The sequence below is a fragment of the Callithrix jacchus genome, chromosome 12 (assembly GCF_049354715.1).
Source record: "Callithrix jacchus isolate 240 chromosome 12, calJac240_pri, whole genome shotgun sequence".
NCBI lineage: Eukaryota > Metazoa > Chordata > Mammalia > Primates > Cebidae > Callithrix > Callithrix jacchus.
This window is the reverse complement of record NC_133513.1, coordinates 38916831-38937490: the sequence shown is the minus strand read 5'-3', so window position 1 is coordinate 38937490 and position 20660 is coordinate 38916831. Positions and strand designations below refer to the sequence as shown.

General features: G+C 38.0%; 1 protein-coding gene across 11 annotated transcripts in view; it reads right to left on the bottom strand.

Annotated features, from left to right (window-relative positions):
• Positions 1-922: 922 nt before the first annotated feature.
• PARG (poly(ADP-ribose) glycohydrolase) overlaps positions 923-20660 on the bottom strand; it is a 118911-nt gene continuing 99173 nt past the window's right edge. For all 11 annotated transcript variants that reach the window (XM_002756113.7, XM_017978907.4, XM_009009545.5 and 8 more), the window contains 3 exons: positions 15457-15562; positions 2797-2925; positions 923-2131 (listed from right to left, as the gene is read on the bottom strand). In XM_002756113.7, coding sequence (XP_002756159.2) covers positions 1977-2131; positions 2797-2925; positions 15457-15562 — 390 coding nt within the window. In that variant the 3' untranslated portion in view covers positions 923-1976. The remainder of the gene's footprint in view (positions 2132-2796; positions 2926-15456; positions 15563-20660) is intronic.

Sequence of the window (20660 nt, the reverse complement as noted above, 5' to 3'; positions counted from 1 at the left end):
CATGGACACAGAAAGGGGAGTACTAAACACTGGGGTCTATTGGGGGGAAGAGGGGAGGGCCAGTGGAAGGGGGAGGTGGGGAGGGATAGCCTGGGGAGAAATGCCAAATGTGGGTGAAGGGGAGAAGAAAAGCAAAGCACACTGCCATGTGTGTACCTACGCAACTGTCTTGCATGCTCTGCTTATGTACTCCAAAACCTAAAATCCAATAAAAAATTAAAAAAAAAAAAAAAGAATAAAATACAAAATATTAACAGCAAAAAAAAAAAAAAAAAAAGATTGCCACGCCACTAAGCCCGTGCAACAGCAGGCACTGAGTCTTAGCTTCTGCGTTCTGGAGCACCCGGCTGGGTGACTTCTTACTTGGATTAACGATTTCTCTACCACAAGAACCAACCTACACTGTTCATGAAACATTTTAAAGAACTGGTCACTTGGGCTGTGCAGGAGGGGAAGAGTGCGGGGCTAGAAAAAGTGAGGACATGAAACAATCAAGAACCTGCAACCAAATCATAGCATGAGCTGGAAAGGAAAGAGGAGATTTTAGTATTAACAGAAGTAAAGACAGATTCTTCCAAATTTGAGAGATGATTAAAAATCTTTGTTATTGTGGTAAAAAACTTCAGTGACAAATGGCTTCTTTCAGGTGCCAAAATTCACTATCCTCTTAATCTCTACATAAACAAAAACAGCTATGGCCATCAGCCAAACCAACAGGGTGGTTTAGGATTGTTTTGGAAATCTGAGTAGTAAGTGCTTCTGTGATGAAACTCTACTCTTGGTTAACACAGGATTGACTGGCTTTGGCTTTCACTTTAACCTCTGAAAGACATTAGTGTTTATGTTTGTTGCCAGATTTAAAAATGGAAAAAAACTGTGATAAAGGACATTAAACAGAACCCAGATAATGCCTACACTAATCATTTCCCACCAGTCCAATTTTATTTAGATTTTGTGTGCTCACATATAGACACACTTAAAGAGCATGTTTATATATACATATATAAAATATAGATGATATAGGAGTTTCTGACAAAATGATTTATTACTGAAAATCCATTCACTATATAACCTTTGAATACCAGAGAAACTTCAACATGTACAAATCGGCATGAAGTTCCCAGTTCCCAAACTTTGGTTATATGAATATGCCTCAAGCACCGCAAAACAAACATTAGCTCTAATTTAAAAAGAAAAAAAGTACCAAGAAAAAAAAAAAAAAAAACAACCCTTCAATCCTCTTGAATCTGTTTTCTTTACACCACATCAGGAAAACCCTCTTTTATTCCACATTTCCTTTCATCTCAGTTTCCAAAAATGGTATCAATAAAAACTGATCAGAGGAAAAAAGACAGACAAACCGTTATGAAGGTGATGTCTCAAAAGGGCAATTTCTGGAAATTATTTATCTTAAATGAAAAAATTATTTTAACCTAGGAGGTTTACATTATGCAACATATATGAAAAAAAACCTAATTCTTAATTTTCAGATTTTAAAAACTTAATGCAAGCATAGTAAGAGTTGAATGGAAGGCTCATAGGGAGATTTTTAGAAAAATCAGTTAAAGAGATTCCTGGATTTTGACTTGTGTCCTGGCCATCACTGGCACCTGCCGGCTGCAGAAGCAATTGGTATAATAGATGGGCAGGAAGAAAGAGACCTGACAGAATGAGCACAACCTTTCATGGGGTTTCACAAGAGATCTGATGGACAAAATAAATACAAATCAAAGAATGAAGACTGAAATAGAAGAAAATAGAAACAAAACATATCTAAGTCCACAGGAGTCAGGATGGAGGGGGCCTAGATGCACCAACTGACAATTGCATACATGTGGAAGAGATTATGTCCTTGACTACAAATGTGGACTATATACACATTTATATTAACTTAAATCAATTCATATATTACACCTGACAGCTCAAACAGGACATCTCTGGTGGGAGGTGGGAGGAGATGCTATTCACTCGGCTCCTCAGGTCCCTGTCCTTTGCCCTGGCTGGTCAGTGGTCTCTGCACAGGACTCGATGGCATGGTATATGAATGGATAAAGCTTGATGTCTGGTCCAGGGGTAGAACAGTTTCTGCATTCTTCATTGTAATATCGGAGCAATAGCTTATACACTTCTCCTGTACAAGTAAAAGGTCAGACCACAGCACATTAAAGTATGCAATTTAAAAAACCCTAGAAAGAACACTCCAGTTTTATCTTAATCTAAATAGCATATGCTCAGATTTGACTTTTAAAAATACAGCATAAATTTCATATGCCTGTAAGGCTTTCCCAACATAAATTTTAAAAATTGTTTAAACTCTTTCAAGAAAGAAATTCTTAGTTCATGATAACAACAGGCTATACATGGTACATTGTCTATGCATCCTCCTAGAGTTCACGGCAACCCTCATTATATACTTAGCTTCCAAGGTAGCAAACACACTGGATGAACGCTGGCAGGTCTGAGAAATAGGACAGTGGGGCTTCTCAGGTCTGAACTTACCCTCATTCATCTCTCCCCTTTAGGTTTTTATATACACAAAAGTAAAAATGAACACTAACTCCAACTTCTTGACCTTACTTTAGTAAGCTGATGTACTCAATCAAGCCTGTGGATGAAACTTTGCCAGAACAAAAAGACTCTGCAAATGCTGCCCCTCTGAGAGCTTTGTCCTTCCTGCTCAGAGCCATGCTTTTGTTTCCTCGTACCCACTGTGATTCATCCAGATTTAGCAAGTGTCCCCACTGAATGTTGTACAATCCATCTAAATACCAAGTGTCAAGAGTATCTCCTACTTACCAACGGTGAGGTTCCTCTCAGTAAGGAAAGTGTGCATGCTGTAAATGTCTCTCATCAATTCTGAGTCCCCAAAGGTGAAATAAACCACATCTCGTTCAGCTGCAGCAGCTGCCAGTATCTGTATTAAGGCTGAGGCAAAGAGAAAAGACACAGCTATATCATGACACTTCCCATCTAGATAGATACCTTTAGCTCTTTCAGCCAGCTAAGTTATAGCTGGTATGCCACAGCTTCATCCTAGATTAAAGATTTATAAACCGAACATACGCAGTATTAGAAATGGTCAACACAAGACAGGCATAAATCATCTAATTGCGTGGCTTTTCAGATATGCTGCCAAGAATTATCATAAAACTACAGAATTCCAACACAGGCACCTCTGCTGAACCACAAATAAAGGAAGCTGCAAATTGTGGGACTAAGGTGATATTTATATTCGCTTCTGTTAATCTGCAACTAAAATTCTTGTGTTTGCTTACTTGATATAAGTACTACTGTGTCTTATCATACAGCCACAGGCACATTTGGAAGGTTCTAATGTTCTCTTTAATCCCATAGCAGGTGTTCTCAAAATGGGCTGGGGAGCATACCTGAATCCCTCCTGTACTCCCACCTCCACTGGTGACTGCAGCATGGAAGCTGGAGTTCCTGAAAACACTAGACACTTTCTGGTATGTTATAAGAATGAAAAAATAATCAAGATCTACTATCTCCAGGAATCAAAGTTACAAATCACTGGCCCTGAAGTATGTTTCCAAAAATTTAGTTCCCTTACAATCTCAATAGATGGAATTTATTTTAAATAACCACAAAATTAAATATAGTTACAATAAATGCCTTTTTGCTAGTTTTAGATCTCTTACTTCATAAAAGGGGAGATGGGGATAAAATCAAAACATTAAAGAGGGTTTTTTTTTTGTTGTTTTGTTTTTGTTTTTTTGAGGTGGAGTCTTGCTCTGTCACCCAGGCTGGAGTATAGTGTTGTGATCATGGCTCACTGCAACCTCCGCCTCCTGGGTTCAAGCAATTCTCCACCTCAGCATCCTGAGTAGCTGGATTACCGGCACCTGCCAAAATACCCGGCTAACTTTTGTATTTTTAGTAAAGACACAGTTTTACCATGTTGGCCAGGCTGGTCTCGAACTCCTGACCTCAAGTGATCTGCCTGCCTCAGCCTGCCAAAATGACAGGTGTGTGTCAATGTGCCTGGCCAAAGAGGGTATCTTTTTATAGTTTTTATTTTTGAAAGCATGTTAATATTCTACGTATTTACAAATTAAAATTAAAATACTAAGAATGGGAATGGGGAGAAGCCTACAACTGAAGGTAAACTAAAACAAATGGGGAGAAGCCTACAATTGAAGATAAACTAAAACAAATGAGCCTAATTGTAGTTCAAATGAATAACATAACTACACTGAAGAGAAAGGAAGAAGAAAAGGAAGAAAGAAAGAACTCAAATAACTTACAAAGACAATATATGACTTATATAAGTCCATAAGACCAAAATAAAATATATGGTCTCAGGCCAGAAGGAGAGAACTGCAAACAAATTCCCAACTCTTTTTACGAGGTTTACTTATCATAGTAGTACAGGTGAAGCAACTCTGAAACTATTTTTAACTGTATTAGAGGAATGAGCAAATGAATAAATGTGTTGATGCCTGGGAAATGGTGTGTCACTATGGAAGAAAGGACACACAAAAATGGAATGGAGGAAGACAAAGAAGAACTGTGTGGGGATGGACTGAAATGGAAGGCATTGGTGTATACACTCATGATGTCAAAAATGTATGTGTGTGTGTGTGTGTGTACACATATACATTTTCTAGCTGTCTGCTAAAAGGGCCAAAAGAGAGATACCACAGTAGCAATGAGCACACTCAGCACCCAGATCTTGGTCTCTACTAATCACTCCCCCCAAATAGAACTAGATTCCTCATATAAATGTTTAATGCTATAGTTTGGACAAGGTAAAAGATGATCTCAAAATATTTTGTTATATCAGAAAGTAAAGAAGTGCTCAAATGGATAAAAACCAAAAAACAAACACATACCCACACATACACAAAAACCCAGAAGGGTTGGCTCTTGCCCACAGGAGAAAGCCAAAGACCAACTGGTAAGGATGGAGGGGGTGTTAGAACAGGAACATCCATTCTTTGCAACCATTGTGGTAAAGGTCAGGCAAGAGTCATTAACAGATTGAAATCTATGGAAAATTTTGCCTTCGTCTTCCTAGAGATTGCTTATTAGCTACAAGACAGAGAAAAAAAACCTTAACTCTGCCTTGGGGAAACTGGGTAACACCCTGACAGGGTGATCAAAATTAAGATCACCAGTAGTGTCAGACGGCCATGAAGTGCCTCTAGACAGTGTCACTGACACAGCATTCTGATGGAGAATGTATAACCTTAACCTCATCACAAGGAAACAGCAGACAAACTCAAAGAACGTATTCTTCAAACACATCAATGTCATAAGAGACAATGAAAGGCAGTGGAGCTATTCTCGATTAAAAGGAGGCTAACAAACACGATAACTACATGCAGTAGCTGACCCTGGACCCTGTGCTAGAGGGGAAAAAGGCTAGAAAGGGCTTTATTAGGTCATCTGACAAAATGAGAATATAGATGAAAGAATAAATAAAATATCAGTGCACATTTATGGATTTAATAAGTATAATGTGTTTATAAAGAGAATATTTTATTCTTAGGAAACACACATTGAAGTATTTAGGAAAGTATATATAACTTAAGCTCAAATGATTCAGAAAAAAAATTGTGTGCATGTGTATACATATATATGCATACAAAAAGGTGTGTATTTTTATTTTTATAAATTTTAAGTTATTTTAAAATACAAAGTTTTAAAAATTACATAGGAAGAAAAATATTTAAGTTAAACCAGTAAAATCTGATATAGTTGAGTACTTCCTAGATTTGAGAATGAATCTATGACATTATAATATATATAAGATTCTAAAATACCATCAAAGTATGTCCTAATTTCCAAACTAATATTTATTGAGTATCCACAACATGGGAGGTACCATGACTATGCCTCATTAATCTCAGAGTATTGAAAGTAATTAACTCCAAAATAGAGGTAAGTTTTAATTAAAACTGCTCAACCAACTTATGCATACATTAAAGCTTCAATACACCCGATTTAAAAAGGTTCCTAATTAACCTAAACTACACATAAAAATGAGAACTAATGAATCATCATCTTTCTCGACCAAGAAGTACCATTTCTTACCCTGTAGTGAAAATGAAAATTTAGCTTTAAGTATTTACTATTAAAAAAAGACAGAGACTCAAAGAAGTCTTTTTCATCCTATTTCCTACTAGATCACTAGTCATTTGTCATTTGTGAGAATGAAATATTAATAAAAACATTTAAAATTTATCTTTTTGTAGAATTTATTTTGAGAGAAAAACAATTTTACATTACATTCTTGATTTCACACTCATTTCTATTTGAGTACATACTGTACCATAAGCACGTGTTAAACTAGTTAGGACTAGGTGGCAGGAGACCCAACTTCTATCCTTAGCCTTCTGCCAGCTATCTAGCTCTGTGACTTTAGCCAGTCACTTAATTCTCGTGGCCTCATTTTTCTCAACTACACAATGGAGTTAAATCAGATGCTCCCTAAAGATTCTTTCAGAGTTTAGAAATTCATAATCACTGCTGTAATTGTTTCCCTTCCACTGGATGCTAGATTATAAATACATAAATGAAATTTCCAGAAAGATAATCTTGATCCTAGATACATCAGTAATCACTGGTGAAAGTTTATTTTAGGCCTCCTTGTCTACAACCCCCAAGATCTTTGAAAATCTACACAATTATGCTTCATGATTTAAGTGAACTCTCTTGCTTCAAAAGTTAGATGAGAATAAATCACAAATCTATTAGAGTATGTGGACTGATTCCAAGTATGATATAAAAACATCAAATTCTAACTTCAAGCACAACTACGTGCCAAAATAATCACTTAAATTAACCTGCAGGGAGCTTGGTTTTAATTTTCTTTTTGGCATCAATGTTAAGCTATGAAAAAATACAAATAAATATGAATAACATAAAGCAATTCATAGTGTCCTGTTGCAACAAATGGACCAAGCAAAAAAATGGGTTAGATGATGGATACTCACACCACAGGTGTGGTATGAAGCCACCAGCATGTAATATAACAACTGCTAACACTGGGCTCTTACAGCATGAACACTGTTCTAGGAGCTTTACAGACACTACCTCATGATACCTTACAAAACTCGACAAGGTTAATTATTATTTCCGTATTGAAAATAAAGAAATTTAGGCACCAAAAGGTTAAGTAATTTGTCTAAGATCACACAGCCAGAAAGTGGTGAAGTTGACTGAGACACCACTCAAGGACACATGCCCTCACCCACTGCTTCCAGGCTGCTGTGGCAATCCAACCAGCTCAACTCCAATCAGACCTTACCACATGCCAGCCAGAGCAACGTCTTTACATCGTTTATTCAAATGACTTAAATGCATGCTGTCAAGGAGGCCAAAATAGTACAGATTTGAAAGCACTGTGCACATATTTCTTTTTTTTTAACTGCATTTTAGGTTTGGGGGTACATGTGAAGAACATGCAAGATAGTTGCATAGGTACATACGTGGCAGTGTGATTTGCTGCCTTCCTCCCCTTCACCTATATCTGGCATTTCTGCCCATGCTATCTCTCCCCAACTCCCCACCCCCCGCTGTCCCTCCTCTATTCCCCCCAACAGACCCCAGTGTGTAGTGCTCCCCTCTCTGTGTCCATGTGTTCATTGTTCAACACCCAACTATGAGTGAGAACATGCGGTATTTCATTTTCTGTTCTTGTTTCAGTTTGCTGAGAATGATGGTCTCCAGGTTCATCCATGTCCCTACAAAGGACACGAACTCATCATTTTTGATGGCTGCATAATATTCCATGGTGTATATGTGCGACATTTTCCCTGTCCAGTCTATTATCCATGGGCATTTGGGTTGGTTCCAGGTCTTTGCTATTGTAAACAGTGCTGCAACGAACATTTGTGTGTGCACATATTTCTACTGAGCTCACTTTGTGAGGTCTCACACTTTGGGTACCCTGAGAATTCAGCATTGCTCTCCAGTCCCAAAAGTATTTCACTTCTTGTTTCTACCACACAGTACTCTTTGAAGCCAACTCTTATTCTCCCATTGGTCTTCTCCTCTGGCTACTGTTTTAAACCTTGACACACCCCTCTCTCCCACTATGGATGTTACTAATTGCTCAATCTTTGGTCCTCTTACTTGCTTTAAATACACTCTCTCTTCGAGAATGCTGCCACATCGCTAGAACAGCAACTCCCAAATCTAGATCCAGATCCAGATCCAGAGCTTGCAGCCAATGCAAAAGCAAACAACGGCTTCAATCCTGGTTTGAATCCTGGCACTACCATTTGCTATCTGTACGACTCTAGGCTAATTTATCTTTCGATGCCCCAGCTGTTACCCCTATACAGACAAAAAAGAAAACCTACCTAAATAGGTTGTTGTGTGCTAACACAGGTAAAGAATATATTTAGTACAGTTCCTAGAACATAGCATGCACTCAATATGTTGTTCTCAACTAATAATAACGACAATAGTAATGAACATATATATTGGTTTTTGAGGAAGATGGGGCCAACTTTGAATGTTGGTTTTGATACTTGTTAGCTGCTCTCTGGGGACAGGTTTATTAGCTGTCTATAAACCTTGGTTTCCCATTCTTAAAAATGGGGCAACAAATGGAAGGGTAACTGTGCAAACTGTAGGAGAAAATGTAGTGATTGTTAAACCCAGTTGATCCCAGGTCCCAGACAGTTAAAACAAATTCCTAAAGCCATTTTCCAAGCCTGCTAACTCAGCAGTATCTCTGAAGTGCTGACAGAGGTTGAGTAGCCCTCATCTGAAATGCATGGGACCGGACTGATTTGGGATCTTTTAGTTTTATTTTCAAAACCAGTTGAGTATCTCAAATCTGAAAATCTGAAACTGAAATGCTCCAAAGAGCATTACCTTTGAGCATCATGTGCTCAAAAAGTTTTGGTAAATTTTTGAGCACTTTGAATTTTGGATTTTCAGATTTGGGATATTCAACCTGTAAGAAATACGCACTTGCTCCAGACACCTTTGAATGCACATTATCATAAAAGAACCCATTCTTTGCACTGGGGCCATAAAAGAGGATAATACAGAAATGTTAAGAAAGAAATCTTCCTGAGCAAGGCTGGAAGACACCAAGAGAGTGTGATCTATTCTGGCAGAAGAACCAAAGTGAGGGGGAGCCTGTGGTAGACAAACTGAGGTGATCCGATACTCTATTCTCCTACCTTCCATTTTCAGTTGGAAGTCCCCCCTTCCCCACCTCCATGACCACACTTCCTATAAAACTCAGTCAATGGGCTGGTCTAGGCCAACCACAGCATGATAGAAAATGACGTATTAGTACTGTCCAGATTCTTTTTCTAGAGAAACAGTCTGTCTGGAGTTTAACTATCTTGATTCCAAAACTGCAAAATAACTAGTAGAGACATCATTTAAGTTTAATATGAATGGACATAAGGTCTGAAAGAAATTTATAAAAAGTTTCTATATTTCAGAAATATTTTACTTAACATACATCTGTCATTGTTTGAGGCACTAAGAGGTAAATTAGCCTAGAGCCATACAGATAGCAAGTGGTAGTGCCGGGATTCAAACCAGGATTGAAGCCTTTGTGTGCTTTTATATTGGCTGCAATTGGAAATCCTTTAAATCTCATTAGGGGGCATGTCTTGTGTTTATTGATTCCCTGGCTATGATGATTTGGTCCAAGTGATGAGAAGTAATCCCAGTTGGTCAAAAAATTCATGGCATTTTTAAACTAAGGAGTCCTCCTTATTTCTTGGATCACTGAACTGCAGGGTTGCAAGTCTGGAAGTATTTGGTCCTGGTTCCTGCCAAGCAGAGAAAATCTGATGGAGACAGACGAGAATAAGCCATTATATTGAAAGAAGCAGGCAGGAAAGAAACCAACACCAACAGAAGGAGGGCCTGATTCTAATATTGACTCATCCCTGAGGTCAATTCTACCCTGCCTTTCTTAGCCACGTCAAGCAACAGTCCCCTTTTAGGTGGAAGGGGTAAGCTACATTAGTGTCTCTTTCAACCAAAAGAATCCTAATACAGAGCTTTTTTGGTGGAAGGGACAGACGTAATTAGCCAGGTACAGACAGACAGTTACAGAAAAATGTGCAAAGCCCAAGATTAATTAAAGACACACAGAAGCTACTGAAAAAAATCTGTTAACTAGAAATTCATTGAGCATATTTATTCAAAAGTCACATTCAGGTACTGAAGGTAGAGAATGGGGATGGAAAGGAAAATGCAAAAAAGTACAACAAGACACCTTTTAATTATAGTAAACTGGCAATGGCATACTTGTTTACAGGTCAGGTAACATATATGGAGGTATCCAAGGGAGAGAATACAGTCATGGGTTCTTAGTTTCTATTCCTGGTTGGGCCAGTAAAGCCCCTTCCTCATCCTTCTTTTCTGCTTATCACTAGAGAGATAAACTAAAAACCCCAGCTTCAGGCTGCTAAGAGCCTAAAACAAAACAAACAGAACAAAAACAACAAAATAAAGCAAGTTGGATAAACTTGTAAGTAAACACCAAAGGAAATGCTAGGAGAAATTTACAAAAACACAACAGAAGAAGGAATGCTAAAAAGTACCACTCAATTCCTTGAAGAGAAGCTCAAGAAACTCCAAAAAGTAGAAATAATATTATCTACATTCTTTGATTACAATGCAATAAAATAAGACATGAGATAAAAGCAAAATGTTTAACCATTGAGAAAATTTTAAGTTATCTCCTAAAACTCTCATGGGTGCCTAGGGTCTGGTGATACACTTGAGGCAGAAGCCCCCTCACCCAAAAATCTCTGTTGAGACGAGAGGTAGAAAGCTCAAAAAAAAAAAAAGCTGCTTCTACTCCAACCATGAGAAAAGGCCAAATGTTGTAATCTACAAAATTATAACTTTTTCTGAGTTTATAGGAGAGCTGAGTTTTTGAGGCAATCGAAGGGTAACAAGCCACTCTGAGAAGATAAAATATATGAACTGTTTTATCTTTGAAAGTACACAGGAGAAAGAGGTGGTCACCACAAAAATGGGTAAGAATAAATCAGCTAAAACGTCAGTGAAACGTTAAAAGCCAAGTTGCAGGGTCACTTTGGAACAGTTAGGAGCACCAGAAATAAGTAGAGCTTGCACTGACTCAGAAGCTTTCACATGAGCTTCCACAAGGTGCTCAGAAAGATGGAGATCAGCCAGGAGGCCATAGGGAGCCCCTTTGGTGGCAAAGCCATGCAGGAAGCCACGAGCTGCTGCTGGAGCCAGGTCCGAAGCCCCTCCATCTCCCCCTAGTCCCTTCTCTCCTAGCCTCTGGCTCCTAGGGCCACTGGCTGCCTGAGGAAAAAGGTTGTTAGTAAACTATCTACTGAATGAACTAAAACATGCAAAATGTTCTAGTTGTCAAAATAATCTATAATCAAAGCAGTTCAAAACTAATTGTGAGGCTGGGTGTGGTAGCGCATGCCTGCAGTCCCAGCTACTTGGGAGGCTGAAGCAGGAGGTTGAGGCTGTAGTGACCTATGATCATGCCATTGCACTCTAGTCTGGGTGACACAATGAGACCTTGTATCTTAAACAACTAAATTGTGGTAAAACACAAAACTCATGTACAATTAAGTAACAAGCATGTTAAAAATATTTTGCCTTCTTTCTTTTGTAATTTTCCTTTTTTGTAAGAGATGTGGTCTTGTTATATTGCCCAGACTGACCTTGAACTTCAGAGCTCTAGCGATCCTCCCACCTCAGCCTTCCCAGTAGCTGGGACTAACTATAGGCATGTACCATCATGCCCAGCTTAGCCTTATTTCTATTAATAATTAAAGAAATAAAAGTTAAAGGATTTATATCTGCCCATGTTACCCACCATGAACACTTATAAGACTTTTTGTTACAAAAACAATATATGCTCACAATAAAAAAAAAATACAGATCAAAAATAAAGTATAAAACATCACTGACCAGGTGCGGTGGCTCACAACTGTAATCACAGCACTTTGGGAGGTCAAGGTGAGAAGATCCCTTGAGCTCAGGAGTTTAAGACCAGCCTGGGTGACATAGCGAAACCCCATTTCTACTAAAAATAAAAAATGAAAAAATTCCAACAAAACAAAAAAAGAATATCACCCACCAAAGACTAACCATAGTTAATCTTGGCACATAAACAGATAAACATAGAGAACCTCAAATTTGTGTGATATTTTATATTCATAATTTAATTTTAAAATGGTTTATATGACGTACATTGTATATTTCTCCCATTTGTCAATATTCCAAAACCATCTCTCCCTGTCAGCAGATACATTTCTAAAATGGTTTTTAAAGGAAGCATAATATTTTATTGCATAAATGTACCATAATTTCTTTCTTCTTAACATCATAGTTTTAGTAACCAATTCCCCATTGAAGGACCTTACGACTACTTCTAAATTTTTAACGAATATTTAGGCTAATGAAGGGGAGGGAAATGTCACAGTTACTCCAAAATTTAAATCTCAGTGGTTGAAAAAATAAATTATATAATGGAAATCTTTGACTACTACGCTTGATAGTCACCAGAGCAAGCACAGCTGCAGTCTGAAAGGCTTTTAAGCCAGAAAAAACGAAAAGAAGTGAACACATTTATAAAGCTTTCCAAACTGTCTATCACAAATGACCATGGCTTATAGCAGACCTAGTTTCTGGATTGATGACTTGAATCTAGTCATTCATTTTACTTAAGAGAAAGACAGGAAAAAAGTATCTGTCATAAGATCAATAAGCCCAGAGTGAAAAGCAGGTTTCCTCAAACACTGAAAACAGCACCATACAGTTTCGTTTTTGAATTTGAAGAAAATGTAGGTAAAAGTCTTTAGCATAAAGGGACAGGAATGATCTTTCTAAGCACATCACAACAATGTGAACACATAAAAAGTACCTCAGTAACTTCAGCCTAATAGGTTGAAATAAATGAAGAAACAGAAAAATGTTTGTAACATATAACAGTTAAACAAGGTCAGGCACAGTGGCTCACACCTGTAATCCAGCACGTTGGGAGGCTGAGGCAGGTGAATCACAAGGTCAGGAGTGCGAGACCAGCCTGGCCAACATGGTGAAACCCAATCTCTTCTAAAAATACACAAAATTAGCTGGGCATAATGGCGGGTGCCTGTAATCCCAGCTATTCGGGTGGCTGAACCCGGAAGGCAGAAGTTGCAATGAGCCAAGATGGAGCCACTGCACTCCAGCCTGGGCAAATTCTGTCTCAAAAACAAAACAAAACAAAAAAACCAAACCCCAGAAAACAGTTAAACAATACTTTTTAATAAACAGAGTTATTAAACCAGCCAGTGAAAAAAATCAAACAACTCTCAAAGAGATGAATGGGCAGAAGGCATGAAAAAGCAATTCACAAAACAAACAAATGCCCAATAAACATGAAAACTGTTTAACCTCAGAGAAATCAAAAAGAATGACAAAGTCCTGTCTTGGTGATGCTGCTCATGCGAGGAAGATAATGTGAATTGGTATCGCCCTTCAGAGTGCAATTTGCAAGGATCAAAATAAAGAATACATAACCTTTGATTCATTAATCTCACTTCTAGGAATTTAGCTTAAGAACATAATTATACATAATATATATAATTGTACTACACACTGTAGTACTGCTTATAACATAATGAAAACAAACTGTAAATGAAGAATCTGTGGAATAAATTATGGTATATACGTGCATACAACAGAATACTGTGTAGCCACTAACAAATGGTGAGTACTCAGTAGATCTACATTTGTTAGTAGTGAAAACCATCTGTGAGACTGCACATTTTCTAAAAGGAGGAGGCTGGAGAATAGAGCAGAGGGTGTCACCTCATCAGTAGTTACACAGATTGCTAAACAGAGATGACCTGAAGGATGGCCACCAAACGCTGACAGTGAATTCTGGTGATTTTTATATATGTCATGGTATTTTTCTAGATTACAAAAAACAATAATAAAGGTGTCATTTTAATAAAAATGTTAAGAAGCCTTTAACTGATGAGGGGAAAGGCCGTTATATTATGACAGACGCAACTATTCCCAAAGAGATGAATTTTATCTAAATCTAGTTTGGCTATTAAGGCCAGCTGGCTGTTTTATGTCTGCTTTATTGTTTGAGTGTTACTTTGTTAACTGTGGTATAACAAAGAATTTTTCTGGCAATCTTGGGTTCCTGGTAGAAGCTTCAAAACCTTTGTTCTGGTAATGAGGCGATTCAGATTGCACTCCTGGGAGTCAGGGGAGGGCAGGAGATCGAGCTCAATCATGTGGCCAATGATTTAATCAATCATGCCTACAGAATGGGACTTCAATGAAATCTTTGGTCACCAAAGGTCAGTGCAGCCTTCTGGCTGGTGCACACACCAGGGATGTTCTGGGAGAGTGGGGTGCCCTGACACTCAGAGGAAGGGTTGTGGAAGCTCTGCTTTCCCTTCCAGGCTTTGCTTTATATGTCTAGTTGATAATAAAACTGCAATGATAAGGACAGGACTTTTTTTCCTGCGTTCTGGTTAATTATTGAACCTGAGGTGGGGACACGGGAACCTCTTGGATTGGTAGCCAGCTGGACAGAAATGTGGGTGGCCTGGAGATCCCCCTGAAACTTGTGAATGGAGTCTGAAGTGGGGGCAGTCTTGTGGACTTTGTCCTTAATAGGGAAGATCTGCGATTACTCCAGGTAGTCAATGTCAGATTTGCAATGCAGTACACCCAATTGGTGTCAGACCAGTTGGAATGAAATGGAAAAGTAACCACCCTGAGTAATGATACAGCATTATTTTTTATAACTGATACTTTGAAAAGAAAATGTCAATGTAGTAAATTGCCAATAGCTTTGTTGATCAAGTTTGTGAACTTTCTACCACAACAATAAGAAATGTTTCAGCTTCTTGGGCATCCAGATGCCTCCAATCTGCACCATTCATGTAGCTCTCCCAGGCTGTGCTCCCAGAGTCCCATGGGCCTCCACTATAGCATTCATTCCTGTGTACTGCATCGGTCTATGCCTCTCTCTCACATGCTGGACTGTGAATTCCAAAAGAAGCATCACATCTTCTCCATCTTTGTATTCTCAGAGCCTACCACTGTGCCTACAAAGTAGCAAAGGTGCTATCAAGTTTGGTGGATAAATGAGTCAATGAAATAACTCTCCATAAAAATAACTCCAGTGAAGGAAAGTGCTTGAATGCAAACTCGGGTTTGAAACTTCAGTCTTTATGTGCTCTTCTCTCCCTGCCAACCTGTCAATATTCAACTAAATACTGTGTCTGGGAGATCAAAGTGATAAGTAACCTCTGCAGAGAAATGGTAAATGAAAAACAAGAATTCCTTTAAACATAATAGGAAAAAAGAAAATAGTGTTAAATACTCCTTTTCATTTTCTCTTAGATTTTTGTGGTCTCTTATGATACAACATTAGAAATCTGGCTTGAAGGACTAACGTTTTTTTCACGGTCAGAGCGCTTTTATCCTTCTCTACAACTTACTCACCTTTTAACCTGGCATCACCTCCAAAGGCACCACAGCCCCAGTTTCCTGTGGCCACTGCAGAAAGATTCTCTGAAGAAACTCCAGGACGAAGAAATCCACAGTAAGCCTGCAGGATAAAAGAAATATCAAAGCCTGTGAGTACCTAGACACTAACAGTGTTTCTGACTGATGCACTAGGATTAGTATCCATTATCAAGCTTATGTTCAATTTCTCATTTTTTTTTTCCTTAAGGACCAAAGTAGAGGGAAAAACAAAGAGCTCTATCATGTGTCCAACGATTTAATCAATCATGCCTACGGCATGAGACTTCAATGAAATCTTTGGTCACCAAAGGTTTGTTTCATAAAAACAAACTATGAAACTGAAATTAAACCTCATTCAGTGTTTAGATCAATAATCATGCAAAGGAAGAGACTAAGAAATGATAAATTCTATTATTTATGTATTTGGATGCTAAGCAAATAAAATCCCTCAAACCAATACAGGTCCCAATTTCTTTTTCCAATTCAAACAAACAGAAATGGAAATAGCAGAGCTATTTCAATAACTAATATATACTTATAAAACTATAATCCCAATGATAAACTACTAGAAAAAACCACCAGGAAAGGCACTTGTTAGAACAGTTTTCTTTTTCTTTAAGGCTCTAATCACTAGTTTTTTCATCAGACAAAGGGTCGCTATTAATGCCTCCTCGGCATTCTCTATCTGAGTTATGGGGACTAAATTAATAAATGTGCTTCCTGCTACTGAAATGCTTAATAAAGAGCAAGCAACTATCTATAGAAGGGATTCCTATACTCGGTTATAAAATAACCTTTAAGATGCTTTTCGGCTCTATGATTCTCTAGTTTCTCTCTTTCTCTGTTTTAAGCTAGAATATTTAAAATTTTGCCAGTAATCTGAGAAAAATACAATATATTCTGAGGATGCTGGCTAAGTATTAATTAAATAAACAGCTCATTTTCTATATAAGAAGACCATTGTGTAAGATCCCAGAGTTCCTAATTTCTACTTCCTTGTATCAGCTACTTGGTCTTCCTGCCTTCTTTCTACATTCTTAGTTTTCTGAAGTGATCAGACTGTAACAGGTTTAATGTAACAGCAAAGCAAAACTCTCCTGCATTCTCAAGTTCCAAACAAAGCCTAAAATATAGCTTACACATAATAGCAAATATAGTTAAAAGAATAATCTTGACAAATGTTCCCAGAGAAGAACCAAGGATAAAGAAAGATGCTTCTATGAAACCCACACATAGAAATATAGTAAATTGTTCTCTGAAGTTTCCACAAAGGTATAAAAATTTATTTTACATAGTGTCTGGATGGATTAACAAGGCTATTCCTTCCATACCCTCCTAGACCATAAATCTTGACAGATATTAATTATAAGTTGGTACCAGATCATTATTCAACACTGTGGTATGGAGCTTACACAAGCAGTCACAAATTACCTGCATAGTCAGATGCATGGAGCTTCTGAAAATCTCTTTTAGGTCAAAAAAATCTGAGAGCTCCATTTTTTTGAACAGGCTCTTGAAAGATAGCCTGTGTCATTAAACAAACAAGGGAGAGGACAAACCCTCTGGAAGAATAAACGTAACTTTGCAGCTTTGTTTCCTGTCAGATTTTTCTAGCAGGCCTAGAGAGAAGGAGGCTTCCTCAGACTCCTAGTTCATGTCTCTGTTTTATACTATCAGAATGGTCTTAGTTTCTTTCTTACTGCTGTATCTAAATAACTGGGTTCACTGTACTTCAATGTGCAAAAATAGCTTAGTGACACTAAGACCTAACAATTGAGAATTTGAAACATTTAAGTTATTAGACACAAAATCTACTATATAATATTATCCAATTTTCATGGAAAACTATCAATCTTGAAAAATGGCCATTAAAAACAAACAAGGAAACTGAAATTAAACCTCATTCAGTGTTTAGATCAAATCTTTAAAAGCTCATGGCTGTGACCCCAGCACTTTGGGAGGCTGAAGTGGGAGAATCACTTGAGCTCTGGAGTTTGAGACTAGCCTGGGCAACATGGCTAGAACCTTGTCTTTACAAAACAAAAAAATTAGCCCAGTGTAGTGACGCATGTCTGTGGTCTCAGCTACTTGGAAGGCTCAGGTGGGAGGACTGCTTGAGCCCGAGAGGTCTAAGCTGCAGTGAGCCATGATTGTGCCTCTGCATTCTAGCTTGGGTGACAGTGAGATTCTATCCCCCTCCCCTGCCATGAAAAAATATTAATTAGATAGAAATTAAATGATAAAATTACACAGAATTTAGAATAACTGATTACAATGATTAAATACAAAATTATTTTATTCTGTTAAGAACCAAGCATTTCAAAAAAAAAAAAAAAAAAGAACCAAGCATTTCTAAGGTCAGAAGTAAGACAGCAGTAGTATGCTGTCCTGAGCCCTCTTTGGAAAGTCAGCCCAGGCTTCTCCATTCTCTAGGAAGAAGGATGCGTGAAGTGCTGGAGACCAGGGCAGAGCCTGAATCAGGGGATCTTTCCCTGTCTGAGTAGGAACTGAACTCCTATGGTAAAGAAACAAAGATCAGATAAGGATAGAGACATTAAAAGAGTTGCCAAGTTCTCACTCCACACAGAAAAGAACTAGGAGTTCTCAAGAGCTCTATATTGGCAAATGTGTTTGTTTTTCCCCACCCAGAGCAAGAGTACTTGAAAAGACTGATCAGAACTGCAAGAGTTAAAGAAAGACAGTTTGAACTCTGGCCATACCCAGACCTGATATTCTGCAATGACAGAGCAATTTATTTTTACTAATAAACAACTCAGAAGGGGGAAAAGAGAAAGGAAGCACCGAGACTTCAGGATAGTAAATAGAAGATACCAATGAACAACCGTATCTTGGAATGAGTTTTGATGGGAAGGGCAGAAGACAGAAAACATAAAGGTAATTCAGGAGTCCTGAAGGTTGCAAAGGGATGTGTTGAGAAGCAAGATGAAAATATTAGTACCTAGAGTTAAAAACTAGAGACCAACCAGGAAATGGTTATGATAGAGATGTAGAAAAGAAGTAAAGAAAATGGGAAAGAGACCAAAACAAAACTGGTGTAAAAGTCTACAGGCCCAAAATGAGGCCCAGGAAAGAGATGGTATCCAGGAAAATAGTCTAGCACAAATATGTACCCACACACTTAAGTAAGATCTTTGGCTTCAATATCCATTTTAGCAGGACCAAGCAGACAGACAGTTGTGCACTGCATACTGATGTTGCAGTCAACAACAAAGCACAAACACGATGATGGTCCCATAAGATTGTAATACCATATTTTTTAGTACCTGTCCTAGGTTTAAGACACAAATGCCTATCACTGCATCACAACTGCCTATAGTGTTCAGTACAGTAACATACTATACTGGTTTGCAGTCTAGGAGCAATAGGCCACACCATCTAGCCTAGGTGGGTAGTAGGCTATACACTCTGTGACATGTGCACAGTGACTACACTTCTCAGAACGTATCTCCATCTTTAAGTGATGTATGATTTTACTTAAATGATGTCTTTCATTATCATGTAAATACATTATTCTATTTGCTAAAATAATAATTATTATTGTTCCTAAAGAGTTGCTCAGTTATATGAAGTCAATCTACTATGCTTGTTTAACTTAATACACAGTGGATATTGATACTGATTTCCTGAAGTTTTTAGTATTCTGTGATTTCTTATGATTTTTTTTTTAAGACAAGTCTTGCTCTGTTGTCCAGGCTGGAGTGCAGTGGTGCGATTCCAGCTCACTGCAACCTCTACCTCCCAGGTTTCAAGCAATTCTCCTACCTCAGCCTCCCACATAGCTAGGATTACACTTTATCTTTAAAATAATTATAACATTCATACATTGTTTTTGCTATTTCAAAATGCAATATAAAATGAAAAAAGTATGCTGATCTTAGTTTCCTCATACGTAAAATCCAAGATTGGGTTACATATTTAATGGTTATTATGATTCTATATATTGGGAAACTTAAGGGAACTCACTACAAATGACACATTTTGAATATTCTTGAAAAGTAAAATGACATGTATTTTATGAAAAGATTGTAAGTGCTCAGATGCTGAACTTCTAGAAATACCGGCAGCAAATACTGACAGTTTGTTATCAAGCTTTGGTTTAGTAACAGTCCTATTCCAAATTATGGTGGTGGATAACAACAAAAACATCAATAAACAGATGAATTTTTTAAAAATGGCAAATAGGGATGATTTCCATCTCTTCACTTTGTTCAATTCAGATCCAGAAAGTTCCACAAAACATATTCATTACTTAATCCTACCTAACATGGCAAATACAACTTTTCACAGGTGATTTCTTTCTTCCCTTGCAGAGCTATTTGCCCCTTTTACAAGCTGAAGTCATAAATCTTTCTAACCCTAAGATAATTCTCCTTTAGAATGTCTCCTGGCTGATCTCTCACAGGATTAAACATTGCTTCACAGTTTCAGTTAGATAAAAGGAGACTGGTTTTCTCCTTCGAAAACCAACTCTACTTGCAGGTCGCAATGTGGGTCCAATAAGACCAATGGAGCCTGGATGCAGCAGACCTTTCCAGAGTCCTGGAAAGCACTTTGTAGGATTGGCGTTTCAATTATTAACTGGTGAGTAATGCTTAAAAGTAGCAAACAAGTCCCCAGAGGTCAGAGATCCATACTGAATTCTGATGGTGAAAACTGGTCTTAGCTTTGTTGTTTTATTTAGAAAAATGTGGGGTTTTTTTTTCTTTTCCTCCTTTCTTTCTGGCATGCATATACATACATACATACACACACACACACACACACACACAGAATTGTGCAAGTTATATCTAAAGTGACTTAACATCGACTTCTGCTCTAAAACAGTTTACAAAACCTGAGATATAAAATATTGGGCCAGGTGTGGTGGTTCATGCCTGTAACCCAGCATTTTGGGAGGCCGAGGCAGGCAGATCACAAGGTCACGAGATTGAGACAATGCTGGCCAACATGGTGAAACCCTGTCTCTACTAAAAATACAAAAATTAGCTGGGCGTGGTGGTGTGCGCCTGTAGTCCCCGTTACTTTGGGAGGTGGAGGCAGGAGAATTACTTGAACCTGGGAGAGGGAGGTTGAAGTGAGCTGAGATTGTGCCGCTATACTCCAGCCTGGTGACACAGTGAGACTCCGTCTTAAAAAAAAAGAACTGAATTCAGGGGATC